At 35.5% G+C, this 27714-nt stretch overlaps 2 protein-coding genes and 1 long non-coding RNA gene across 6 annotated transcripts in view; 1 reads left to right on the plus strand and 2 right to left on the minus strand.

Annotated features, from left to right (window-relative positions):
* Window positions 1-12: 12 nt before the first annotated feature.
* On the minus strand, window positions 13-7974 carry LOC103464717 (protein phosphatase 1 regulatory subunit 12B-like). Of its 3 annotated transcripts, none has more exons than XM_008409016.3 (8): window positions 7837-7974; window positions 5620-5760; window positions 3032-3048; window positions 2789-2927; window positions 1882-1983; window positions 1700-1750; window positions 1575-1625; window positions 13-288 (listed from the first exon to the last, which is right to left on the minus strand). In XM_008409016.3, exons 2-8 carry the CDS (start codon window positions 5719-5721, stop codon window positions 202-204), a joined length of 549 nt encoding a protein of 182 aa, XP_008407238.1. In that variant the 5' UTR covers window positions 5722-5760; window positions 7837-7974; the 3' UTR covers window positions 13-201. The 3 variants fall into 3 exon arrangements, with proteins under 3 accessions (XP_008407238.1, XP_008407239.1, XP_081463010.1); XM_008409017.2 differs by lacking the exon at window positions 7837-7974 and adding an exon at window positions 7762-7806; XM_081606884.1 differs by lacking the exons at window positions 1700-1750; window positions 7837-7974 and having other exon boundaries at window positions 5620-6062.
* The window catches only part of LOC103464720 (uncharacterized), a 217634-nt gene continuing 197893 nt past the window's right edge, over window positions 7974-27714 (plus strand). For both annotated transcript variants that reach the window (XR_533698.3, XR_533696.3), the window contains exon 1: window positions 7974-8110. This is a non-coding gene — a long non-coding RNA (uncharacterized LOC103464720). The remainder of the gene's footprint in view (window positions 8111-27714) is intronic.
* LOC103464716 (immunoglobulin-like and fibronectin type III domain-containing protein 1) lies at window positions 10584-27232 on the minus strand. Its single transcript, XM_008409013.3, has 24 exons — window positions 27121-27232; window positions 24657-24743; window positions 21122-21244; window positions 20883-21022; window positions 20136-20235; window positions 20023-20046; window positions 19830-19884; window positions 19550-19745; window positions 19181-19294; window positions 18926-19088; window positions 18563-18835; window positions 18024-18410; window positions 17298-17422; window positions 17044-17185; window positions 16668-16961; window positions 16294-16590; window positions 14587-14763; window positions 14348-14476; window positions 13914-14222; window positions 13180-13265; window positions 12904-13096; window positions 11579-11875; window positions 10840-11166; window positions 10584-10716 (listed from the first exon to the last, which is right to left on the minus strand). Exons 2-24 carry the CDS (start codon window positions 24694-24696, stop codon window positions 10712-10714), a joined length of 3996 nt encoding a protein of 1331 aa, XP_008407235.2. The 5' UTR covers window positions 24697-24743; window positions 27121-27232; the 3' UTR covers window positions 10584-10711.

A 27714-nucleotide genomic window follows, 5' to 3' on the forward strand; every position in this document is an offset into this window, starting at 1 on the left:
AGAACAACAGCCTTTTGTAGATAGACACCTTTAATTAATATTTTACACAACAAAAAAGTACAAGAAAGAATTACGTTTAGAGAACATCAGCAGAACCACAGTCCTTTCAGACGTTATTTCAGAGGTCAGTTTATTCCTTTACTGGATTTAAAAATAGCTTTTTATGTGTCCCCCCTTTCTCTCCCCCGTCTGCTTCCTGTTTTACTTGGAGAGTTTAGTAATGACACGGATTAAAGCCCCATTCTCATCCTTCAGCCTCTGGTTCTCTAGCTTCAGCTCAGCTTTCACCTGAAGACAAAAAGCACAGAAAAGCCTAAACAAGCATCAAGTTTAGATGTAAGCTAATCAGAAGACTGGTTAAGTTTCCAAAGTGTCTTGTCCTATAACTCCTGAAGACTGGAACCAGCTCTCTGCATGACCCTACCAGGTTAAGTGGGTCTACTAGATCGATGAATATTAGCAATAGCTATGATGAGGGTTATGTAAAGATAACTTTACATAACATATTTGAGCTTCTTTAAATGGACCACAGTTTGTTTCCTCATTCAGCTTTCAGCAGCGTTTGCTGATGCCGTTCCAAAATTAGAAAATCAGGATGTGGAACCTGCGTTGTATGAGCTTCTCTTGACATTCAAAGCAGTATTACATTTTCAACTACAGCACAAATATGCACAACAGAAACACAGTACACAGGACTTCCAAAGTAAATTTTTTCTGGGTCTGTGCTTTGTCCTGCCCCCCATCCTTTCTGTCCAGTCGGAGTAGTGATCATCACCCAGAAAAAGCACAATGTGAAATGAACAGCAGAAAACAAAAGAAGCTCATTTTTAGTCATCACCAAACAAGTGTTGACCAAGTGCGGACGTGTGTGAATAAACACTAAATTACTTTTTTAAGCAGTTTGATCAAAACTAACTTTTGATGGCTTTAACCACGACTAAAAAAGTTGGTCCTCCAATTTAATATTCATGATTTAGTTAAACCCCACGTCCACATAATCAATAGATTTTACTGCTTAAATTAATTTAAAACTAAATGCGTGCTAAGTGAAATCATAGATCAAATAGTTAATAGTCACTATAGTTAACATACCAATATCTATGACTCAACACCAAATGGATCAGTAAGTATCACAGTGCTACAAACTTAATTTTTGAAATGTAGTTTTGTTTCTGTCTCTGAGTCAAATCTACTCAGTCAAACAATCATACATCTACACAAAGAAACACACACCAATCCACATTCATGGTGTCTTTTGTGTCAGGGTTTATTTTCAGACTAGTATCCCATATTTGTCAAGGCAATTCATTGACAGAAAACAAAACGCTCTTGTTGGAATTTTCTTGGGCAGCACAGAGGAGACTATTGTCATTTGACAGTGAACAATTGTTGTTCACTGTGGCTGTGGTGTTGATGTACTCACAGCTTCCAAAGCCAACAACAGAATGGTGACAAGGGATACCAGCTAAAACCATCGTCAACGCAATGTCTCACAAACATTCACACAGTTTTTGTGTGCTTAATAACACTTGGAGTAGGAATATTAATACGCTTATGAAATGAATAAAAATTACCTTTAGTTGTTCTTCCATATCTGATATCCTCTTTTTAAGGCTCCAACTTTCCTGTAAAGATAATTTGTTAAACATGAACAGGGCAGTTTTTTAAAACATACAACATCAGATTGATGAGTGGGTACCTTTTTCTCTGCTTCAAGCATTTTAGAAGTACAATCATCTGGTTTTCCCTTCTGTTCCAGTAAAATAATAATAATAATAATTATTATTATTGTTATTATTATTATTATTATTATTATTATTATTATTATTATTGTTGTTGTTGTCGTTGTTAAATTGCCCAAAATAAAATTCATTTGCACACCTGCGCAGTCTGCAGCTGGTCCTGAACTGAAGCCAGGTCTTGTTTGCTGGTCTCTAGTCGGGACTTGAGCCTTTGATTTGTTGCCAGTGCCTTTTCATACATCTGTAAAATTCACATATGTTTGGATCTCCACAGATTCATTTCACAGCTCAAAATTGAAACAAATAAAACAAAATGGAGCAAGGTTAAATAAATCCATACAATGGCAAAATTATATAAACAACAATTAAACACATATAGATCACTGATATAACTGATATCAGAAAACAACAAAACTAAATGTGGAGTCTGGTAGCTTAATTTCTTCATGTGTAATAATACATTTAATTATTATAATTGTTCTATTATTGAAGTACAAGTAAAATTGTACTTCAGCGCAATTATGTACTGTACTTCAATACATTTTTGTATTGAAGCACAACTGTGTGCTCAGTTTAGATTGACTTATTTAAAAGTGTGTAATGTGTGAGGATTTCATGCAAAATTACTTAGAAATGATTCACCGCTGGCATTACTGCATTTTTAGTTTGTAATTTCTCCTTTCAACATGAACCTGAAGGGAAAGAATATTTGTACTGTGTGTATGGGTAAACCAGGACGAAAGCCAATTTTGTTTTGCTGAGTAGGCACCCTACATAATATACTAAATCTCACCTACAGGTAAGGATTTTGGGTTCTTTTTTGCTTCTTCTTTCGTAAAAGAACAATAAACTGGTGGTATCTGTGATGTGAGGTTTTGAGCTGGCAAAGGTCAAATCTTTACATAAGCTTAATATATCATGTAATTATATATTATATAATGTAGATTACTTGTATTAACACAAGAGAATTGATACAGGGTTTACTGTTTTTCACCATTTACAACAACTCCAAGTGAAAAGTTCAACAATCAAATCACATCATTTGCCTTTTTATAGTCACTGTTCATCTTCTCTTCTTCTGCCTTCTTCTTTGCAGACAGTCTGTTCTCCCTTCGTAAAAAGTAGGACTCTGCATGGTTGGTTGACGCGTCGTTGGAGACGTCAGATGAGCTCGATGAGCCCAATCTAAAGACATAACTTCTCATTATCAGTTACTCTCAAACTTTAGCGACCATTAAAACATATAGATTTTATTTGTGATTCAGTATTTAAAGTCATAGAAAACTTACCTAGACAGCCTTTCATGCTAGAAGAGAGAAAGTAGGCTTTAGACTATATTTAGCTTTTATTTAAATAAAATACATGTATTCTTGTGAAGATCAACCTAGCCTCACCTTATTTAACCAAAGTAATATTTTTAATTTTATCAATAAATTAATATGTGCTTCATTTCTGCTTACATTTTTACTTGTAGTAATGTCATTTTACACATGATGTGAGGCATTTTAATGTGTTCCATGAAACAGTTTATGGCAGTCAGACATACCAAAGCAAGTTAAAGGAGGAGAGAGGAAATGATCCCTTAAATAAGCTCACAAGCAGAGATAGCTAAACATATCCAAAAAAGGTAATAACTCTGGCAGAGACGCTCACATTTTGTTAACTTTTGCCTGCTTAGTAAGGGAAGGTTGTGTGGTCTATGTCCTCAGAAAATGTCAAGCAAAAATATTGGTCAAAGCAGTGACAACATTTAAATTAAATGCCAATAATTAAAGTGGTAGTGGGTTTCATACAAACATTCTAAAGAAGAAAAATAAGAAAAACAAAAGGAAAAAAAGTCTATTGTGTTAAGTTTATTGTAATCCAGAGACATCAATGAATGGAACACGTTAAAAAATGTAGTGCACTCAGTTTTTATTACATAAATCCAATGGGTTGCTATGCAAAAAAAAAAAGTAAACTTTAACAACTATATCCAGCTAACATAAATGAGTAATCTCCTTCTCATTTCTCATTCTGTGCAAGTGGAACACATTTTTTCCTGTAAGGGAGTTTAGATAGAAGACTGACAATGTTTTTTAGCCATTTACCTGATCATTTTTGTTGTGTGTTCGGTAATTTTCATTGTTTGTACATTACTGTCATACTAGTGAATAACAGCTACCATAAGTCATAAGTGCTACACTGTCAGCCCATGGTTAAGATAACCGTTTGCTCAAATGCACAGCTTAAAGTAACAATTGCATTGACCTTCAGCATCAGAATTCACCGTTAGGCTGATGGTATAAGGATTCAACTATTGTAGATGTGTTTCTTTATAAGCATAAAAAACTCTTAATCCTTGAATGCCCTGTCATGTTAGTTATTGTATCACAAACATAATCTGATATGCTCTACATTGCTTTTTACAGACACATACAGATGTCATTTTGAATTACAAAAGCTAACATTTAAGTTATGTTTTCATGTGAAGATGTGTAATATCAAAAAAAGATAACTTCTGACAGTTTACTTGTGCACTCATCGATTCTAAAGCACACCAAATACCTCAACATAGAAGCAGACCTTAGATTTGTGCTCAAAGAGACTTATGTCAAACACAATTAATTGGAAGTCTAAAATAGAAAGAAGAGCCAAGACTTTCTGTTACAGACACTCTGTGTAAACACTGCAGTGCCTTTGTTCAGACATTTAAAGAAGCTCTGGATCTTCACCAGACCCTGAAATCAACCCCTTAAAGGATATCTCACAACATGTGACTGACTATACTTGGTAAAAAGTTATTAATCATAGACTCAAGCATGTTGATTTAAACAATGTGTCATCATGTAAACAGATACTATCACATTTGCCCAATTAATTATTCAATTATTCATGCTTAAAAGTGTTTTTCCTGTCTTCCTCCAGTCCTCCCACATCCCTCGAGACTTTTTTATTCCTGCTGACGAGTGGAAAATATTAGCTTCCCTTAGGATTAGCTGAGACATAAACATCTATAAATACTTTGAGTTCCCACCATCACAATCTTCTAAACCAAACTGTTGTTCTTTTCTTATGACTGTGGTCTTTGAACAAGTCATTCTGTTCTGTTCTTTACAGTCTACATTTCTCCTCTCTAGCTTTTCCTCACATGCTGGTATTTTCTGGATGTCTGCCTTATGCCATAAGTAAGTTTTACACAAATATATAAGATCAAATATATATGTACGTATAGTCCGCCCAAAGCTTTCTTATAAATTTTCTCATGGACATCAACATAAAGAATTATATAACATTGTGGGTCAAACATAAAGTTTGTACAAAATATATAATAAAGACCATACTTTAAAGTTATTTTTTTGATATTTAAAGGTTTTATGGACATGCTAAATGTGCTTGTCAGCTCCATATGCAATCAAGAACATAGTGCCGGTCTTACATAATACACTATGATCTAATTCGGAAACAGAAATGTTTGATTCTCATAGGAAAATATAAATTTCCACTTAGTAAGTACTGCACCATAAAACATACACAAATTTTGTTCAATAGCAAAATAACATATGAAATACAGCATTAGTGTATTATACTTAAACTGAATGAGCATAGCTCACGTTTTTGGAACTTATATATTTTTATACCTTCACTGGAATTATCTTATCTGAAGCAAAAAGCACTAGAACAGTCATCTCTATTTATGCTCAAATATATCATTTTAATAATTATTTTCCAAAATACAACCCTCAATTTTTACTTTTAAAGTAGTAAAAATATTTTGTTCAAAGTTGCTCAGGAACTATCATAACATTTCATTACGGGGTGTCTCTTTTGGCATGAAATCTATTTAGGCATATTCTCTAACAACACAAAGAAAAGATAAAAGAGAATCAGGCCTTACCCTCAGGCTTCTGGTGTTGGCAGCAGACGAAGCTGGACAAGAGTCAGACAGCGATTTTCTGATGTACGGCTCATCTTTGTTTTGAGAAAGTAGAGATGACATTGTTCTTGCACTGCTGGGACCACTGCATGCAGTTGTACTCTGATACAAAATACCAAAACAAAGAAAAAATATATATATATATTACAAGTTATAAAAAGCACCTTGTCCGAGACGGGATTCAGGTGAGGTTGTCTCAGTTTGAAGAATGCCAGTGTGATCTTCATGAGATGGAAACACAAATCAGATGTGAGTGAAAGAACACACGTTTGAGAATGTGGGGGAGTGGTAGGAGTAGGCGGGCTGTAGACCGTAGGGTGTGTTTATATGTGTGTACACATGGATTTAAATGAAGTTGTTTGTAACATTTCTGATGTGAAGTGACATATTTTACTGAAGTAAGTGATTCAAATTACTATGTTTATGAAAACAAAACACAAACAAAAACAAAACTGTTGAGTGTTCAACAGCTTGAGAGGAATGGATAAAACAGGAAAGGTCATGTCACCAGTATTTCAAATATTTAAAACAAAAAATTAAACAATATCAACAGATCTAAAACACTTGAAATGTGGCATGTTTTTCATGTCTTTGTAGATCTGTAATATCCTAGTTTGATCTGCAGTATCTTAGTTTGATTTCCAGATTATGGATTAAGTAGTGCTCTGTGAGATGCTAAATGCTTGTTGAGATATTGTTTTATAATCCAACCCTATTTTAAGCATGTCCAGTTTCTTCACTGACCTCTCTTTCTGTGTTCCTTGATCTTAATTATGCTGTTTGTTTACTAATGTTCTCTAAAAACCTCTGAGACCTTTAATGATCAAGTGGATTTATACTGAGATTAAATTATACACAGACAGACTCTAATTAGGTGACTTTTGAAGGCAGCTAGCTGCAATGAATTTGTTTACATCTATCAGAAAGGGAATGTTGATTAAAAACCCATAGACCCATTTCCAGATATTTATCTGCAAGTCATGTCTCACAGAACCTCTATTTCACTGCTATATCTAAGTATACTGCCATTATTCTCTGGTGTTTTTTGCTTGTTTATTTTTACTTAACATCTGTATAATGCATTAAACTTTGGAATTGTAATGTGACAGGAGTTTCTTCAAGGAGTTTGAATACTTTAGCAAGACAAAAGTAGAAAAGCAGAAAGAAAAAGAGTCTGGATTTGGCATTAGCCCTGAACTTTTTTTTTCTGGCAGTTTAGGTACACATTGTACTTACAATGCTGCAAGGGCAGCATTGCGTTTAACCCAAAGTTAACGTTATCTTATTTGCCAACAGACTGAGAGATGAAAGTGCCTCTCTGTCTTTCCCTTCTCAAATTCTCAAGTTGTCTTTCATATTTGTATAGTGTTCTTCATTTTTACAGCTCAGCAAGCAAGCACCATCTGCTGGTTTCAAAAGTACTTACAGCAAAAACAAAAAAGGCAGTTTAAAAGTATGCCTACAAGTTTTGTGGGGTGAACACTTCCCCCTGCCCCGCCACACACGCACGCACACACACACACACACACACACACACACACACACACACACACACACACACACACACACACACACACACACACTGACTTGGTTACATGTCTATTAAAAGTAAAAATAGTTGCAACACATTATCAGATGGCAGGAGCAAATTTCCTCCTGTGATCAGATGCTACATGTCTTGAAGTACCTTCTATTTGACATGCAAATAGAACTTTAGTAGAAAATTTCTATTTCCTATTAAAATAGCAATTACAAAATTGCTGAGCTAATAAACTTTCAGATTTTACTTTCTTTTCACATAACGTATGAAAGAATTTCACAAACGGTAGAGTTGGTATTGTTCAAAACGTAGATCATGGCTAGTTCCGTTCATCAACTTGAACAGAACTCTATTTAATAAACTGCTTAAAATCTACAATTTCCAATGCGGTAGCTTATGTTCAGTGGCTGGACAGGGAGAAAGACAGAGAGAAGGGAAAGACATGCTGTAAATGGTCCGGGAAACGAACCTGGGACAACTGTGTTGAGGACTGATCTGCTCTACCACTTAGCCACACGACGACCCTAAATTTATATAATTTTTATCTAACAAAAAAATGTTACCTATAGCCTTCATATTCGACATTCTTCGTTAGAATAAACGTGGCCAACAGAGAAACAGGAAGTTAATCTGCTCACCTTTAATCACCGCCACCTGCTGGAAGTTTGTAAGCTAACGCTCTTTACTGCAATCAGGAAGTCGATGCTTTACACAAGACTAACTTGTTTTAAAACACATGTATAAAATACGCTGTTGATGCTGGAAAATTTACGAGAACTTAAGCAACTCTTGGGTTTCTGAAAAGTTAGAAACTTTTTCTTGAATTAACGTCTTTGACTTGTGGCTGGTGGAAGTAATGACTGGAGCTTCGATTCAGCGTGGCTACCTTTAGCAAACAGCGGTGGCGAAAAGGTAGGTTTCCCTTGTGTTTGTAGTTCTTTTCTTGTCATTAAGACCATTGGAATGTTCAGCAGTACATGGAAGAAGTGAAGTGTGTTAAATACACATTAATTAAAAGGCTAACATATTTTATGCAAATAACATGCATGCATTCTTGTTTATGTAGGCTATTTTATGTACATCGTAGTAACATGTAGCCTATTTTTTTTAGCATGTAGCCTACTTTTCTTAGCCTGCTTGTGCAATGTACTTCACCAGGTATAACGTCTTTGAATTAGTATTTCCTGAATTTATGAATTTTAAGCTTGTCCTTACATGGTCTTGTAACTATCAAAGTTAGCTGGAAGCCAAATAATGGCAATCTTTAACATATTTACTCAAATTATTATTTTGCCATAGTTTGCCAGCATCCGCCTAATTAAAAAGAGCTTTTTATTATTAGAGTAATATTAGTTATGTGTTAATATTCTTTGACTTTGCAGAGATCAAGCAAAACATATTAGCAGTATAGTCTAACATATTAAGTTTGTACTCAAGATAATTACCATTTCACTAAGTAAAGATTTATTTGGGTATGATTTTAGAGATTTAAAGCATGTACACAACTTGGCCAGATAAAGTCATCATCTGGATTTCATTTAGCCAACAGATAAGAGCCTTCTATTGCAAAATTACCATATGGTCAGATCTTTCACTCGACAACAAGTTCCATCCATCCATCCATCCAGCCATCCATCCATTTTCTTACACCCTTGTCCCATTGGGGACAGGAGGGGTGCTGGTGCCCATGTCCAGCGGTCAATGGGGCGAGAGGTGGGGTACACCCTTGACAGGTCGCCAGTCTGTCACAGTTGGCAACAAGTTATTTAACCCCAATGATCCACTGCCTATCGTCATTTCTTAAACAACCATGTGTAAAGACACTAATTTTTGTCATGGAAAATGTTAGTCTGTTTAGAAAAAGATCAAATCATTGACATATCAAGCAGAGAAAATATCAAGCTCAGGGCTGTGTTAATATTGAAAGTAAGGGCATTTTCACAAACATTTTGTGAAAGAAGCTTGCAGGATTTGAATTTTAGCAATAAAAAAACACTAGTGAGGCTAAATTAAGAAAAAAGCCTTCAGGTTGCAAGGAAGAATATGGATTGAACTCTGGAACAATGGCAGGAGGGCATGTATTTAGATTACTACAGATTTACCCTGTTTCAGAGTGATTGGCATGTCAGGGTAAGAAACGATGCACCCCTTATTTCTAGTTCCTGGTTGGTCAGGTCCACATTAAGCAACATTATGAAGTCATCTGACTACTGAATTGACCATGTTATTCTATCAATGTTTTTTTTTCCTTTCCTTATGGAGGATATTTCAAGATGACAATGCCAGGGTTCATTGTGGTCAAACTGGAAGAGTGGTTCAGGGAGTGTGAGACATAATCTTCACACATGGATTGCCTGCCACAACGATGTTCAACCCCATTGAGAATTGTTGGGATATGCTGGCACAGGCTTTGTGCAGTATTCAAACTGTACCATCATCAATGCATGATCTTGGTGAAAAATAAATGCCACACTGGATGGAAATGAACCTTGTGACATTGGAGAATCTTATAGAAACAATGCCCTGGCGACTGTGTGCCGTAATCAAAGCTAAAGGTGATCCAACAAAATATTAATGTGACTTTTTTTGGGGGTGGCAACTTTTTCTGTGTTGTTAGAATCCAGTGTGCACGCAGGATTCTAACAACACAGAAAACAAATGTACAAATGACCTTCAACTCCCCATTATGTGAAATTTCTATTTATTATAATGTTTGCCCCATTTATAAAATTACCCTTTCTATGTAGGTGCTTCACAATGACTGTTCTGTGAAACTGATTTTAACATAATGTTTATAATGAGCTCTGGTTAGGGGAATACATTAGAATACACCCTTACACCCTTGTCCCTTAGTGGGGTCGGGAGGGTTGCTGGTGCCCATCTCCAGCTAACGTTCCGGGCTAGAGGCAGGGTCACCCTGGACAGGTCGCCAGTCTGTCGCAGGGCAACACAGAGACACACAGGACAAACAACCAGGCACCCACACACTCACACCTAGGGACAGTTTGGAGAGGCCAATTAACCTGACAGTCATGTTTTTGGACTGTGGGAGGAAGCCGGAGTACCCGGAGAAAACCCACGCATGCACAGGGAGAACATGCAAACTCCATGCAGAAAGACCAGGGCCGGGAATCGAACCCAGAAACCTTCTTGCTGTAAGGCAAGAGCTCTACCAACTGCGCCACTGTGCAACCTTGGGTCCTTTTCAGTAACATCTAAAACAACTATTGCGTTCTGAACCCTTAAAACACATTTCATATTGTATATGCATGGAGAGGCAGGTTGCAAATATACCATGGCAACATTAATATGTTTGACAAAACAAGGAACAAACACAACTTTTTTATTACAATTTTCAAATCTTTGATAAACAGAAAGATTCATATGAGTTTGGTGGATCACTTTATTGAAAAGGGTGGCAGTTTAAAATCCATATATAAGTTTCCATTATTGATTGGAAATGCAGTGAGGAATCTCATGGTTCTGACTGATTCTTGATGTTACTAGTCCACTTCATTCTGTAAAGAAACACATTTTTATCTTCATCATGTTTCATTTGCAGCACACACTCAAATGTTTCATCGTGACATCTTGGTACATTTCTCCATTTCATGGATCTTAAACAATTTTTTATAGCTTACCTCTAACATTTAGTGTCATGGAGGACTCCGCGTTCCCTAGTTTGTTCTCAATGATAACTCTGTATTCCCCATGGTCTTTGGGTCCCACTCGTAGTATTAGCAATGAGCAAACTCCACATACATTTGTAATGTGGTAGTTTGTGTTTGTGTTGAGGCTGATGTTGTTGTAATACCAAGTTACACGTGGCGCTGGGTCACCTTTTACTGCACAGCTCATGTGGCATTCATATCCTTCAGGAGCTGTGCGTCTCTTTAAGGGGATAATGAATGATGGAGGTGACTCAAAATCCAGGGCTTTCATCTGGGGCATGTCAACTTTGAACTTTCCTGAAGGATAAATTCGTTAATGTTACTGCAAGTCAACATAAACTGTAAAATGATGAGACATGGTCAACGTTTAGATGATTTCAGTAGATGCTGCATTTGCTCAAGTTATTTACGATATGCCTACATAAATATTTGTCTTGACTGCTGTAACAGTAATCTGTTTCATATAAGGCCATGTATGATGCTGAGTCCTTTCTGTTACTTTCTTTGCACCAAATTTAGTGAGTTGGTTGTAAAAATCATGCTTTGCTTCTAAAGCAAATATATTTTACAAATTAAATGTTACCAACACACATTACTAAAGGATAACTTCTATTACTAGAATTGCAAATGTATATATGCATTTCTTTTCGTGAATTCTTTTTGTGTTCCTTTGTTGTCCCTTTTAAATTGTCTCAAAATTCACACAAACCTTTTTCCTTTTTTAAAGCAAACACTGGGGACTCAGATGGTGGTGACAGGCCCATGTCGTTTTTCGCAAACACTCTGAAGTAGTACTCCCGCCCAGGCATAATGTTGACAACTGTGAACTTGTTGTTAAAAAGGTTGTCAGCTGCTGTCCTCCAAGTGCGCTTGAAGGAGTCCCTCTTGGACACCAGATAGTGTAGTCTGTCATCTCTTTTCTCATCTGGAGAAGGAGCCCAGCATAGAGTCACTGTTCCTGGTATGTTCTCATCCAGCTCTACAGGGCCTGGAGGCTTGGGGTCATCTAAAAGAAAACCAGGACACAGATAGAAAGGCTGATTAATCCCCCTTTAAATTTTGGACTTTAGTCTTCAAAGGTGAATTGGCTACCAGTATGAAAGGTTTTTGAAAGGTTTATTCCCTGATCATATTTTTTTTCTTGTCAGAAATGTCCTGAGGTTTAAAATTTGGTTAATAAGATGCCAGAAAAATGCTGCAGTGACTGATTTTATTTTATTTTTTTCCCCTTGAATGTAGAGAAAGTATGTTTTAAGCTTACACTGTTTTTAAAACTACAGTTAGCATGTCTGTAACCCAAGATGGCTAAATTAGTACATAGCCTTCATCATGCTTGTGCTGATCTATAAAAAGCATAGAAAATAAATGGTGTAATATTTGGCACAAAAAGCAGAAAATCCACCACTAAATTTTGTGGATGTTTTACCAAAGTCTATAGATCAAAATCAAAAAGACAATTGAACATCTTAGAAATAACATAGTCTAAATGTAATAATGCATGTAATATTAGCATCAGAAGGAATAATAGTTCCTCTTTTGTTTTAAATTAAAGAAATCACATCATGTTATGATGCCCTGAAATTATGGTTTTGACCTTATTACTGAATGACAGTAATATGTGCAGGTATAATGCATCTGAAACCAATGCATTATACCTGCATTGTTTGATAATTCTAAAACACTACATGAAAGTTCTGTAAAATCCTACTTATAACTACATACAACTGATTTGGCAACAAAAACTCCAACTACATTCTAATGTATGGACAAAATTGTTAGAAGTGTCTTGTGGTTTCTGTAGTTCTTGGCAGCAGGATGGGATCCTTTATTATGCATTTAATTGGCTTTACAGACTTCATCTGGATTTTTATCCCTATGTAGGACCAATATTTTTGCGCAGATGCGTATACTGTTAAGACATTTTAAATCGATGTTTTTTCACTTCAACAGAGAACATTTGCTCTTATTGTTGATTTCTTTGTAAGCTTTGCTCTGTTTCAGATGTACAGCCATATCTAAATGCTGGAATTTTACCTGTAACTCTGATTTCAACACTGAAGCTTTCCTGGCCAACAATGTTCTTGACAGTGATCATGTAGATGCCACTATCTGATCTTTCAGATGTGGGAATTAACAACTGAGATCCTCTATCTGAACTGGTTATAGTCACATGTTTGAGCAAAGGAATTCCGTCCTTTACCCAAGAAATGTCAGGCATCGGAGAAGCCTGTAGATGATACAAACAAAATAATCACCAAAAATATTGGATGAGGCACATTTTCACACGATCTATGGTAGAAGGTTTTATACCTCAAAGTTGATGTTGACTCGGATAGTGTTTCCAGATTTCACCACCATCAAGGTCTTCATGTTGCGGTCCTTGAACTTTGGTCTCACTGTGTGTTAGATTTAAAAAAATCTAAGTTTAATTTCATTGTTTTTGCAAGATAGCAGGTTAATATTGCGACATTTATTTTGTACTGCCAAGGCAGTATGATAGGGAAAAATGGTGTGTGCAAAACGTGTTCATAAATCAGATCCATATCCTGTACTGTGGTAAAATTTACTGAACACATTTTATTGGTCTAGTGCTTCCTGATGACTCATCCACAGTGTAGTACGACTGAATTCAGAAAAAGCTGAAGCCTTTTCTTCAGCTCCTCACACAGTAAGAAGCTATGCAACACAAAGCTAGAATTGTTTTGCTGGAAATCAACCAAAACAAATTACTTTAATAGTTGCAAAATGCTATGTTGGTTTTAGTTATGTCTTTGTAGTTTTTGTTTGTTTGTTTTGGACAATTATAATTTTATTGTTGTCAGCATATTCCATCATTAATTGCCACTATTCACTATTCCAACTTTGAAACTGCAAAATTGCACTACACAAAGACAAGAAAACTGATTTGGTGACATGTTGCATGATTATAAGTTAATTAAGAAAAACTAACAAGAATATTTTGGTGAAGATATTACATAATGCCTGAAAAATGAAAAAAAAAAAAAAATCTTGTGGTGTTAATAGACTTAAACTAAATTTCTTACCAGGAGGTGGCATGGCAATGATGTAGCTATCAAATCCTTGAGGTTCCCCATTTCCACCATAATTTGTGGCAATTACTCTCACCCAGTATGAAGCCATTGCCTTGAGGCCCAGCACAGTGTAGGAAGTTAAGCTAATTGGAGTGGCATTGCAGCAGGTCCATTCAAGGCTCTCTATTGGTCTGATTTCCACATAGTAACCCTGGGCTTCATCTTCTACCCCTTTCACTTCCTTTGGTTTAGTCCAAGCCAGTGAAAATGTAGTGTAGCTGGAAGATGTTATTTTAAGGTCTATCACTTTGCCTGGAGGTTCTGAAAGCACACAAAAGCAAAAAAAAAAAAAAAAAAGTTTAACTGTATTCCCTTTTAAGATTTTTATATCTTCTGTGTGTAAAAAGACTTTAATACAATTCAGTTGTAATTTGTGGCTGACTTACTCTTGGGATTTCTTGCAATAACTGCCTCACATGGAATACTGGGTTCTCCAGCACCAGATAGGTTGATGGCAGAAACTCTAAATCGATATTCTGCACCCTCAAAAACATCTTTCACTGCATACTTTGTATCTGAGAAGGAAGGAAAAAGCTGCTATTATGTCACTCACAATTCAATTCGGCATATGCCGCATTCTGCTAAAAAAACATCTCTCTTTAAACTGTTGTAGCTTGCGTCGTACCTGTAATTGGCACATTTTGATTTACAAGGCTCCAGTAATTTGTGCCTGTCTTGTTCTTCTCCAAGTTGTACCCAATAATTTTGGTTCCCCCTGTGTCACAGGGTGGACACCATGACAGGTTGATACAGTCTTTGAAGGCACTCACCACTTTGGGTGCCGTTGGTGATCCAGGGTAACCTGTTGCATAAAGAATATATTTTTATATTTAGTTTATTTTTTGTGGAAGTCTTGGTATGAGCATAGCAAGTGATTTCCATGATTATGCATTAGAGCATTAGACCATTTGAAAGGGAGGAAATCCCATTTCATTATTGGGGGGATAATAAACAGGGAAATTTCTTAAGAGCAATTTTGGGGGTGTCGGCAAAGTTACAGTGAAATATAATGTAAAATGTGGTTTGAAAAGTTTTTAATGTGTTCATGCTGCAAGACCAAAACTGACTAGTAAGTGGCAATGCACATGTCTTTTTCATGAAACAAATTGTTGAGACTCATGGAAGTTTAGATATGAGTTTGGTTTAGCGTCACTGATCTAATCTGTGCTACAACTTTACAAAAACCTAAGGCTCTAAATATATATATATATATATATATATATATATATATATATATATATATATATTTTTTTTTTTGTAGTGGCTGTCAATACAAGTTATGTGTTATTTAAATCATAACTTGCTAAGTTGCTTTCTTTTTAAATCTTTTTTGGTTTTGCCATTTCCTGACTGACTGACAACCAAGAATTAATGAATATCTGGGAAGTATCATAACTTAATGTTAAAGCTCAAAGAACCAGGATTTTTATGGAAAATTTTATTTTAAATTTATTTACTTATTTTTAACTTTTGTGGTTTTACGTTGAAGATGGTAAGAAATAAAGGCATACCTTTCTGTTTTTCTATCTGCTCTATTTCTTGTCTGCTCTCGGCTACCACACTGAGCTGTCGGCTGGTGGTAATGCTCAGCTGCTCCCTCCCGTTTCAAACTCTTCTCATTAACATAAGAGTTTAAGAGCTAAATATGATTTAAATATTTGCTATCTTTGACAAAAAAGCTTAAGTCTATCAAAGAAATGTAGCCAGTTTGCTAATTTTGATTTCCAAGGCATAACAAGGCTGTTTATCATGATTCAGCCAAAGTGACAAATTGCAGTCTGATTTTTATTGTTAATGTATTTATTTCTATTAAGCAGTGAACGTAAATAAAAGGTGTTGCATGTCTTTTGCTGTAAGTGTTTACTTACTGGAGGTTTTTTTTGTTTGTGCTGGAGAGCCACAGCTAGCTCACCTCCTCTGTGGCTCTAACGGAGCCGGTGTCCTTTGCAGGACTGTTGTTGCTCCTCCCAAACTTTGGACTGAACCATTGTTCCGACAGTGGTGGTGTGGACTTAAAAAATCACTCTTATGTCTTTCTTAGATGAATGGCAGATTAACTATGTTCTTTGTTTCTTTTGCCTTTTCATATTGATGTTGTTTAAATACAAAAGTTTCATTTATGATTTTTTTGAGACTTTTCCAAGATTGGGGGGAGTCCGAACCCCCTGGGATTTCCGCCCATGACCATTTACAATCTGTGATCATTTTACACTTGTCTTGTTAATATGTCTAAAGTCTTATCAGTTTGTCAAAGGTTGAGCACCCTGCACTTTTAGCCACAATATATCACACTTTTTTACAGATATAAATTTGGCTCTGTTGGAAGACTTACGTAATACACCAGCTGGTATGTCCCCTGTCTGCAGGTAATCACTGATGCCTTCAGCATTCTTGGCTCTAATCCTGTAACAGTATCTTCTGCCAGGGTCCACATCAGTGTCCTTGTAGCTAGGGATGCAAGGGATCTCTCCCAGATTTGTCCATTTATTTCGTCCCACTTGTTGCCGTTCTATGATATAATTGGTAACTGGACATCCACCGCTGTCTTTTGGTGGTTTCCATTTGAATTCAACAGAAGTAACCGCACTCTCTGTTATCTCAACAGGGTCTTGTGGGGGTGTTGGTTTGTCTGTTGGCAAAATGGGTGAAGTTTATGGTTTGCTAAGGATAAAGAGTTGATCTATTCTTTTGTCAATGTAAACCTACCAAGTACTATAAGCCTTGACACAGCTTCTATGACGCCAAACTCATTTTTTATTTTGATTTTGACTTCTCCAGTATCTTTTCTTTGACATTTGGTAAGGCGCAGTTGACTCTCAGTATCTGAAGTGTCAATTTTCACATTGACTGCAGGCAGAAGCTTGTTGTCATTCTTGTACCACTGTATGTTCATTGGTGCTCCACCTGAGAAAGGCAGCTTCCACTCGGCATTGTCACCTACCCTAACAATCACTGGATTTGTAAATTCACCTAGAGCATCAGGGTCGAGTCTTGGTGGGTCTGTAGTGTGAAAGGAAAAACAAGCATTTTGTTTGACAAAGTTGCCATTAAAATCTGATTTCAAAATTGTTATTATTCTGACCTTGGATATTCAGCGTTGCCTCTGATTTGCGTCCTTCAGCTTCAAAGCGATACACGGCAGTGTCGTCTTTTTTGCAGCATTCAATCATTAATATGTGACAGGCGCCATCTTTGATTATCTTTACGCCATCTTCCTCTGTCAGCTTATCAGATAAAAAAAGCATACCAAGAATTTGAAAAATCGTAAGACATTTTTGTGTAAATTATTAAAAGGTTTCATTGTAGCTGTACTGTACAATTCTTTTTTTGATTTACCAGCTTTCCATTTTTATACCAGCGTCCTTCAGAGGTTTCACTGTTTAGTTTGCAGGACAGCTCTGCTCGTTCACCAACTTTGGCATTTATATCTGACAGACCTCTGACAAACTGAACTCCTCGGTCTGCATTTTGACAATGGTACAATGACAGGAAAAAAGTGTTAAGACAACCTCTGCTCTCTTTAACATCATATGAAAACTGATTACTCACAATCTTAACATTTTCAGACCTAAATACTTAGGCCAATTTTTCAGGCTTCTTTGCAGCTAGGTACACTTTTCTTACTGTTTTAAGCCATAACATTTTCTTACAAATCACTTTTTTGCTAATTTGATCAAAAGATTTCTGACTAAGTGAAACATTTAATCTTACAAATGTATATTATAAAGGATGAATAGATGGACTCTAGAACTGAAATAATGTACACCCTGGACCTATTAAAGTATTGTAACTTTTGTAAAATAATGTGTAAGGAATTTCTTTGGCCAAAAGATTAATTTGGCAAAAAAAAAAAGACTTAGCCCATCATTTTAGGAAGATGTTGATATTTATCCTAACAGTTTTTATTACAGTTAAAACAGTTGATCATTTTTCCATCTAACTGGTTTCTTTTAGTCCATAGCTGTGATAATTGTACATATATCACTGTCGGTGATATATTTCGGAGCTTGCACATTTGTATGAACATGTGAATTAATTTTCATTATTTGATCAAAGTTTTACCTATGGCAGAGTCAGAAACCAAAAGAGCAGCTCTGGATTGCTTCTTTGTCTTGTCATTGCCATCATCTGTTGTGCTTTTATCATCTAGTAGGTTTTTATTTTTGCCATCTTCATCATTCTCGTCTCCATCGTTTCCTTTTCCTGTTCCATCACATATACCTTCACCATTACCATCTCCACCATTACCATCTCCATCTTCCCCTCCTACTCTTCCTTCTTTGCCATCTTCTACTTTTTCTTGTGCATCTTTGTCTGCACCATCATTTTCAGCCTTTGTTTGCTTTGCTGTGTCCATTTCAGTATTTTCTTTTGGAAACTTATCCTGCTCTTCTGAGATCAGCTTAGACTTATCACTGGCTTTGGTGCCCTTACGCCCACTTGAATCAGCTGAATGATAGTTGGCACACATGCAAGATAAGAAAAAAAATCAGAAATGACAAGATGAAGCAATTTTTGCAGACCCTGGATAAAGATTAGGTTTAACTTATATTTGATTATAGACAAATACTAATATGTTTTAGTAAAAAAGGACTATGTACCTTGGATTGTGAGTGAGGCGCTACTGGAGGTTATGCCAGCAAGGGCATAATATGCTCCCTTATCTGCCATTTGGCAATCTTTTATTCTCAGGGTATGAGTAAGTTTGTCCTCTGAGATGGTGATCTCATATTTACCACCATGTTCCAGTGACGCATCCTCTTTTGACCAAGTTATTTTGTTGAGAGGTGTTGACAAAACGCACTGAAAGATTGCATCTTCGTTCTCAGTGACTTTACTGTCCTTGATTTTTGCTACAAACTCCACATCGGGTACTAGGAGAGGTGGAAAAAGGCACAATGCTTTATTTCTAATAAATTCCCAATATAGCTATGTTGATTTTAAGTGTAATAATTAGGGCTTACCTTGAAAGTCTGTTGTAAGAACATTGGTCTCTTCAACATCAACTTGATAAAATCCAGCGTCCTCTCGCTGAGGGTCTTTGATGCTGAAAAGGTAGTTTATTCCAGTTTTCTGAAGACTGTGCTTTGAGTTTTTGTCATCATCATATGGAATCAAGGTCCCATCCTTGTCAAAAATAAGATTTTTATTTTGTTTATTGAAGATTTTTTGATCATTCAGATGTTATGTTTGTGCTTAAATATGACATTTTAATTCACCTTGTATAAATTAACTTCACTGTTGGGATCTCGTAGTTTCATATCAAAGCTAAATTCAGCTCTTCCAGACGATTTCACTTCAATTTGTTTAATATTATCCAGATTTTCTACAACCTATGATGTAAAGATAAAAAACCATACATTAATAATAATACGACTGCAGAGTTGCTTACTTTTGGCAACTTATAGTATTGAACGTATGCCTTTTAATATATAATTATGCCCTGTTTTAGCTGCAGGGCATAAAAGCCTCATGCAAAAAAAGAAATGACTAAAATCAAAATACAAATTGATTTGTCAAAAAAAATATGTTTTGTTGGTTGAAAATGTATTCTCACTATTTGTACAGTCATTAATATCAGTCAGCACCTTTGATTGCTCATCTTCCCTCTCCTTTTTTATCTGTTTGAGTTCCTTCAGTAACCAGCGGAAGTCAGTAACACCAAACTCCAAACAGATTCTTTCATAGTCTTTCTTTGGTGCACTCAGAAGCAGTTCTAAGAGTTTAGGATCAATTTCTCCCTCCTTTTGTTGAGGAAGTTGTTTTTTCTTGGTGACCACAGTTCTGAAAAGAGATAAAAGTAAATATCTTCCTTTAGGTTTTATAGTTTTAAATGACTGATAATTCTTAAACTCAAGGTGAACTTACGTTTTCTTAAGCATAGATCTGAAATCTTGTGTGGCCTGCCCATTTGACACATTTGCTAAAAAAGCAAAAAAAATAAAATAAAAAAATTGGGGGGGAAAAGTTGATTTAAGTAAGTAAAATATATATCATTCAGTTTTTATTGCTTGACAGACAAAAAAGATGCATTTTCTTAATTAGTATTTGCATTTCCTACCATTCTGTGGTTTCTTCTTGAAGCCTGTTGAAGAAACACAAGCAGCAAACGGGACAAATAACTAGCTGTGGTGAAGTAAAATTATTTTGTCTTATGAAAATATGAACTCATACCTTCAACAACATTCAGGGTGACTGCACAGGCTGCTTGTCCATACTCATTTGTTGCAAAGCACTTATAATTGTCCGCTTGTTCAGGTTTAACATTTACTATCTGACAAAGTGACAATAAAGATAACATTTCAGTAGAGCTGCAAGAAAATACCCTTTTTGCTCCCAAAACAATCACACTTTATAGCTGTATTACATGTTCTTAGGCAAAGTCTTAACTGCTTTTTTTTTGTTATGTTTGTGCTTAAATATGACATTTTAATTCACCTTGTATAAATTAACTTCACTGTTGGGATCTCGTAGTTTCATATCAAAGCTAAATTCAGCTCTTCCAGACAGTTTCACTTCAATTTGTTTAATATTATCCAGATTTTCTACAACCTATGATGTAAAGATAAAAACCATGAATTTCAAAGTAAATCTGTATTTTTAAGGAAATATTATTTAATTTTCCTTTTCCTGTTGCTAATGTGATTATATATTTGAGCCATTCAGGTACTACCCTAGGTTGGAAAAATACGAGCATTGTAGATTTACAAGGGAATTTCTTCTCCAGGAAAAAAATATAGCCATCTTTTTTTTCCCCCCCAACTTTTACTTCAAGCCATGTTTTGGAAATTAATATTCAGACTTTTAAATATTGTCTTTTGTTTGTTTTGCTAAAATCTCAGAGTACCACACATTTTGGATTTGATGTGTTGGCAAAAAAAAAAAAAATAAATATAATATATATATATATATTGTATTTACCTCAAGAACATGTTCTCGAGCTCGTTCGTCATATCTGGTACTGTACTTTTCTTGATCATCCATTTCACCCTTGTTGCGAACCCATGTAACAGTTGGTGGTGGCTCGCCACTAACCATAGCTTTAAAAAAGGCTTTTTTACCTGAAGAAAGTTAAAACAATGACGGAACGGGAAAGTGCAAAAGTGGCATTTGACCATTTTATTTTAATTTTTTGTATATTGTGCAGTATGTTACTTTACCCTCTTGAACAGTTGTAGTCATTGGTTTCCTGGCAAAATCTGGTGTAGATTTTCCTGCAGGAAGGTGCTCTACAAACTGAGTTATCGTAACCCCAGGGACTCGGGACCTTTTCTTGATGGCCACTGTTGGGATTTAAGGAAAATATATTTAATATGGAAGAATCATTGTTGTATATTTGAATAATATACAACCAAGTGAAATAATATGCTGGTAAAACAACTGAAAGCAGCATGCAGATATTTCCAAAGCATCCCAGAGTGAGGTAAAGAATGTACTTAATTTGGGGTTATTTACAATATGTATAAAACTAAACTTTTGAAATTAGAAGGTTGAACATAAGATTAACTTAAAATTTCTAATGTTAACCATAAACCGAAACCTCATTTTCATCTATTTAAGCAGCAACATTAATCTCTATATAATCTGGCGTAAACTCTACAGTGAAAACATTCGTTTCTAATTTATTACCCCTAAAATGTTTTCACCTTTTGTCATATATCTTCAAACTTTAACAAAGTTTAATATTTTAAGTAATGGATCCAAACAAGTTGCACATAATTTTAAAATATTAGGGAAACTGTTGTTCAAATTGTTTTTAAAGAAAAGAGTATGATACTTCCACAACCATCATATGACCAGTGCACCTTCCTCTACATACTGATTAATGCTCTCTCTGCATGACTCTAATTTTAGGTGGATGACTGTGTGTAGTTAAGTTTACAATTATCCATCCATCCATCCATCCATCCATCCATCCATCCATCCATCCATCCATCCATCCATCCATCCATCCATCCATCCATTTTCTGTACACCTTTTACCCTAGCGGGGTCAGGAGGGTTGCTGGTGCCTATCTCCAGCGAACGTTTCGAGCGAGAGGCAGGGTCACCCTGGACAGGTCGCCAGTCTGTCGCAGAAGTTTTCAATTGTGCAAAAGTGAATTCATATCTAAGCTATACATTTTGTAAATAATTTTACAAATTTCATTCACAATTTTTCCCTGGCCCAGTTAAGTACTATTATGTGCTTTTCTATCAAATGGAAGTCCAATAAAACACACTCACATTTGTAGTTGTCACTAGATAAAATGTAAAGAAATTCAACAGACACCAATACTCATTATGTGCTGGCTGGAGTTTAACATCAGAATAACACCAGGGGTCACTGTTGACTTTCCTTTTTGGCCAATACCTATAGTTGTCTACATAGTGACAAATCATGTTTATTTATTTGATGTAATACCATTTTATTTGTTAGTTCTTAAAATTATTTTTTTATCTCTAAATCAGCCAAAAATTCACAAATGTATACATTTTTGCCCAAATAAAGTATATTTTCATTATTTTTCCGGTCTTGTTTTAAATGTGTGTGATGATTTAGTAGACAACATAAGATTTAACCAAAAGCTACTGCAAACACAAACACCAGCAGACCATCTGTTTCAGTGCATCACCTCTGAACTGCTCCTGTTACCCTCTAGCTAACACATTAAGTGTATCTTTACTGCTGCTTTACATGAATAGATCAATGATCTACTTACCATATAGCACTGCTGTGTGAAGTGTCAAACTTGCCAACAAACTTCTGCTGACTGCGACTTATTTGACTCTAAAAGTTTTCACACTTGTTTTGTTTAAAAATCATACAAACTTACTAGGAGCTTACTTAGAAAAAAACATATTGTGAACATGATTTTATGGGAAATTAGTCAAATTAGGATAAGCAAGTGATTATTTTTTTATAAATATACAGTCAAGTCCAGCTTATTTATTATTGCACTTTGTCCTCTATGAGTCATTTATAGACTATGCATTTGGCATAATTATTTCCCCAGCTGGCGTACTGCAGCTTTAGGACATGCATTGAATATTCATCAAATTGTGTGTCATCTCTCCAGGGAGGAAGGTTTATGTTCTTATATCATTTGAATGCAGGGAGGATTCTTGTAACCTTGTTCCTTAAGCATTGATTCTCTCAAAATCCACGTCTGTTCTGATAGCAGTCTTTCGTTTTCTTCTGCATACCAATTGCTCCCAGAAGAACTGTTGGATTTAGGCGATAGAAAACTTGAGGATATCTTCCGTAAGAAAATGTGTTGGCTGTTCTTGCAGATATTCCTGTCCTTAACCATTCCGAGCCACCACTTTTTGCCTTGAGAATTACTGTGAGTTGCTTTAAGACACTTTGAAGTAATCTTTCTTGAAGACAAAATGGAATGGTACATTTCATTTCCTACATAAAATGTATACCATCACATCTTTTCTTTTTATCTTAACTACATAAAGCATTAATTTCTGGTTATATTCCCGTTTTTCCAGAATTTTTTTTTTTTTTTACAAATTTTGTAATTTTTGCTAGTAGCTTTTAAGGAATGATAAGTCTGTACTCTTTATATAGTTTTATTTTACACATCTTAAATTTAGATGTGTGAAACAATACAATATATGTTAGGTTCAGCAATTTAGAATTATATTAGAATTGATGGATTAGCTTCTATGTGTTGATACTTGTTTACAATGTTGTGAATGATAAAGTTGTTTCAACAGTGTTTGCTTAATTACTTTAATTCCTGAAGTGTGAACATACTGTTTATCATGTACATAAAAATTGTGCGTAATTTCAGATAATATTTAATTTTGTGGCACTAACATCTGCCGAAATGGTAGTGAAGGCCATGTATATCATTAGCTCTTTCCACACAACAGTTCCTTCATATGAGCTAATAAAAACATGTCCTTGTGAAGCAGCTGATGTTCCACTTTCATATTTACACACAGTCACCGATGCAGCTCATAAAATTACATGTGGGATAAGCCAGAGGAGAACAATATTGTGTCGAGAGGAGAATTACTTTCACTTCTCACCTATTCTGCTCATGCATGCCAGTTCAGATTTGTGACTTCCTTCATGTCACAAATCTGACATGGAGGGCACAGGTGTAATTCTAATGGATTTTCTTCAAAGTCTTCCATTTCAACTTTATTTTTTCCAAGTTTGCTACCAATGGAGTGAGAGGGTTCTCAGGATTGTCTTCAGAGCGAAGTAGTGGGGCTGGTGTGTTGCATTTACAAGCATTTGTTTAAAGGTCTAATGTCTATAATTTAGTGATATTTAGCACACAGTTATCTAATAAATATGCAGAATAAATTCCCAAACTTTTTTGTACACAAAATTTATATAAACCTGTGAATCTCCACAATTTTGAAATCCTTTGTCTCATAATTGTTCCAGATGTTTTGCTGACAATCATCCACACACACACACACACACACACACACACACACACACTGATACCTATAAAAACAATTTATCAAAACACTTTGACTTATTAGGACTGGATGAAGCAGCTGGAGTACCAAAAAGGAACCCACACATGCATTTGGGAAAACATGGAAATTCCATGTAGAAACACCTTATTAGAACCCCCAGCCTTTTTGCTGCAAGGCACCAATGCTAATTGCTCCAAGAAGATGTCCGTCCAGAAAACAAAACACACAAACAACAACAGCTACAAAGACAAGTAATTAAACTCACCCGAGGATTTTGGTTGCTCTTGGGGAATTTTAGAACTCATTGTAGCTTTTGTGTGTGGATTGTGACTCAATTCTTGATGTCTTTTGGCTAAAGTAGAAAAAAATGAAAGATTATGAAAACTGAACTGCAGTTGTGATGTGATATTATGTTTTATTGTGGTCTGTATTTATTCATATGGCTATTTTTTTAATTTACATTATTTGTTTCCTTTTAATTTATTAACTATTGCATATAGTTCTGAATTGGTTTATTTATATATATATATATATATATATATATATAACGTGACATAAATAGGTTATAACAATTTTCATTCAGTCAGGACTTTACGCTGACTCTAGCCCAGTGGTTCTTAACCTGAGTTCGATCAAACCCCAGGGGTTTGATGAGTTGGTCTCAGGGGTTCGGCGGAGCCTCTGCCGCGGAGGTAAAGACACACTTGTGTAACGCGCCCCGCTTTGCCATCACTTGCTGCAGAGGATCACGTCACATTGCTTAGCCAATCAGTGCTGCGGAGGAGCACTGATTGAAGGAGTTCCACTCTCAGCATGGATTTGAACTTTTGTGTTTAATTACTTCAGCAAAGCTCACAGTTTTTACCAAATTCTATAGTCTAAATCTGCTCCTTAGTCGCATCCACTGCTCTAGCCACATGCATAACAGATAGATTCCAGTAAAGCATTGATTAATGCCTGATTATAAAATTGGTTAACTGGACTTGTAGCCATTGTTTGGTGCCCATGTGGCTGGACACCACACGGCACGATTGAATCCAATCAAACAATTATACCTAGGATTTCTGTCGGCTAATGTGTGGTCGCTCAGGTTTTGAAAATGGGCTGACAGTCGGCTGACAACTCGTGTCGTGTGCGCTGGACATTACACTAATAAAATGAGGAAGGGAGGATCAGTGGAGAGCACCGGAGCTGAGCCTTTTCTCATTCAGTGTCATCAACAGAAAGAATAAAAGGCAGGAAGAAACGATAAAGCCGATAACTAAAATGAGGTCGATAAGTTTAATTTATCGTGCGATTAATTGATTTATCGCGACAGGCCTAGATTACAGTTTTTATCATTCTTGAGCAACTCTTCCCTCATGGCTTCAAATAACGCCAGTGTAACACCTAAAAACAGAGCCATGGCACAAGAAAGGTTAAAAACACTGTCTTGAAGCTTCTCATGTGGCAAATGTTGCCATATGACATCAGTCGGTCAATTGGGAAGCCATGAGCGCTGCGTGACTTGTGGAGACAGTTGGAGACAAACTGGGAAACTGTAAATGAGGAATGTGAAATCCCACCTAGTGCATTGCTTGCCAGCAATTTTAACTGCTTTTGGACCAAACATAGCAAGGCATGTCATAGCAACCAGACAAGTAAGAGGCATATTTTCAGTTAAGTAGTTAAGTGTTTTCATGCCTTAGGTTAGGTTTTGTGTCTTTATTTAAAAATAAAAGACATTTAAATCATATTTTAATGATTAAAATATTGATGTTGAAGCCTACTAAATATTTTAGTAGATTTTTGTTATACTACAGCTATAAACGCTGTGCGTTTTTGAAGCATAAAATAAATAAATCTTTATTTTATTAAGTTTTATGATAAAACTGCCATTTTAAAATGCCATTCCACAAATTCCAGTAAATCAGAAGAATAGAAGTATAGGGGTCAATATTTTCTTAGTTCAATGATTCTGATATAAGCAGATAATCAAGACTTTTTAATTAAAAGACAAAAGAGAAAGAGTTGGGAAAGACATTTATCTCAGTGATGTTTTTGTTCTAATTTTTTTTAGATTTAAAAAGACAGAGTGTAATTTTTCAAAAGCTGCAAATGTCCTTCAACATCTATGGCTTTGGAAAAAGTATATTAAGTCTTTGATGTGTCACACATTCTGTTTGACAAAATGATCACAGACTCCTGCTCATTCGTAAAGGTCACATTCCTCTGTCACTTTCTTTTTTGTAATCTTTGATCATAAGTAAGGGTGTTTTCAGGAAGTTCAAACTATGTTATAGACTTGACTATAGCATGTCAGGCTTTATTTCTTTGGATTTTTGCTCTTTAAATGATCGAATGTATTAAAATGTTTGAGAGTACATCATGTCTCCGCCAGTTATGTTGGCATTTGACATTATGACTCCTTCAGTTTGCCATGAACAAAATTCCATGTAACATAAATATGTTCTTCAATAATGTCAATGAAATCTACCTGTATAAGTCTACTGAACGACAAACGCAGTATTTACTTTGACAAAAACAAGTTGGAACTATCGAATCTGAATGGTTAACCCTGTTTTTTCAATTTATGTCTTGTTTTAATAATTCTGCTAGTTTTCTGACAATCTGAGTAATTTATTTAAGGACTAATTAAAACATTGTTTCAGTTTTCTAATTATAAAAAAGTTTATACTTAATTACTGATCATATAACTTTTTTCTGAATTAATAATAAATCATACTTACGTTCAGCTCTCAGTTGATTTTTCTCAGATAAACGTGTTTTAGCTTCTGCTCCTCTCACTAGGCGATATTACAGATGTGGCGCCCCTTTTTGTTTGGTGATTAAAGTTTGGAATGCTTAATAACTCCTTACAAGGACACTTTGTAAATCCCATTTTACCACAGCGTGAAATGATATCTCTAGGAAAGCGATCACTCTCCAGTTGGCACTGAACAATCTTTATAACTGTTCTTTCAAACTGATACCAACATATCAAGTCAACATCTTTCTATCATTTATATTAAGATCATAAAAGAGAATGTCAGCAATATATATTAATATCAGGAATGTAAAACTAGGATAAATTGCTATGCATCACTATTAGCAGTACATTTGTAACAGACATCACAGTACCACACAGAATCTGACAGATAAATCTCTATTACATGTGTGTTTTAGTTTTTCTCATGCAACATACAACACCATCCACAAGCTTTTCATTGGCAGCATCATGCCCTTTTAGTAATGTGACCACTCAAGTATGGACTTTATTGGTCTATTAAGATCAACATGATACATTTTACTTAGTAAAATGATCCAAATTTTTTGGTATTAAT

Source organism: Poecilia reticulata, chromosome 5 (assembly GCF_904066995.2).
Source record: "Poecilia reticulata chromosome 5, P_reticulata-male-v2, whole genome shotgun sequence".
Taxonomy (NCBI): Eukaryota; Metazoa; Chordata; class Actinopteri; order Cyprinodontiformes; family Poeciliidae; genus Poecilia; species Poecilia reticulata.

What these genes read in the sequence shown, in the direction of transcription:
- LOC103464717 (XM_008409016.3), bottom strand. Translation starts at nt 5,721, where the DNA reads ATGTCATCTCTACTTTCTCAAAACAAAGATGAGCCGTACATCAGAAAA. An exon ending in TGAACAGTGACTATAAAAAG is followed by an intron (nt 1,984 to 2,788) that starts GCAAATGATGTG and finishes TGAATTTTACAG; the next exon opens with ATGTATGAAAAGGCACTGGC. An exon ending in ACCAGCTGCAGACTGCGCAG is followed by an intron (nt 1,751 to 1,881) that starts GTGTGCAAATGA and finishes TTACTGGAACAG; the next exon opens with AAGGGAAAACCAGATGATTG.
- LOC103464716 (XM_008409013.3), bottom strand. Translation starts at nt 24,696, where the DNA reads ATGAGTTCTAAAATTCCCCAAGAGCAACCAAAATCCTCGG. An exon ending in GTGAAGTTAATTTATACAAG is followed by an intron (nt 19,089 to 19,180) that starts GTGAATTAAAAT and finishes ATTTTTGACAAG; the next exon opens with GATGGGACCTTGATTCCATA. An exon ending in TGTTGAAATCAGAGTTACAG is followed by an intron (nt 11,876 to 12,903) that starts GTAAAATTCCAG and finishes GTTTTCTTTTAG; the next exon opens with ATGACCCCAAGCCTCCAGGC.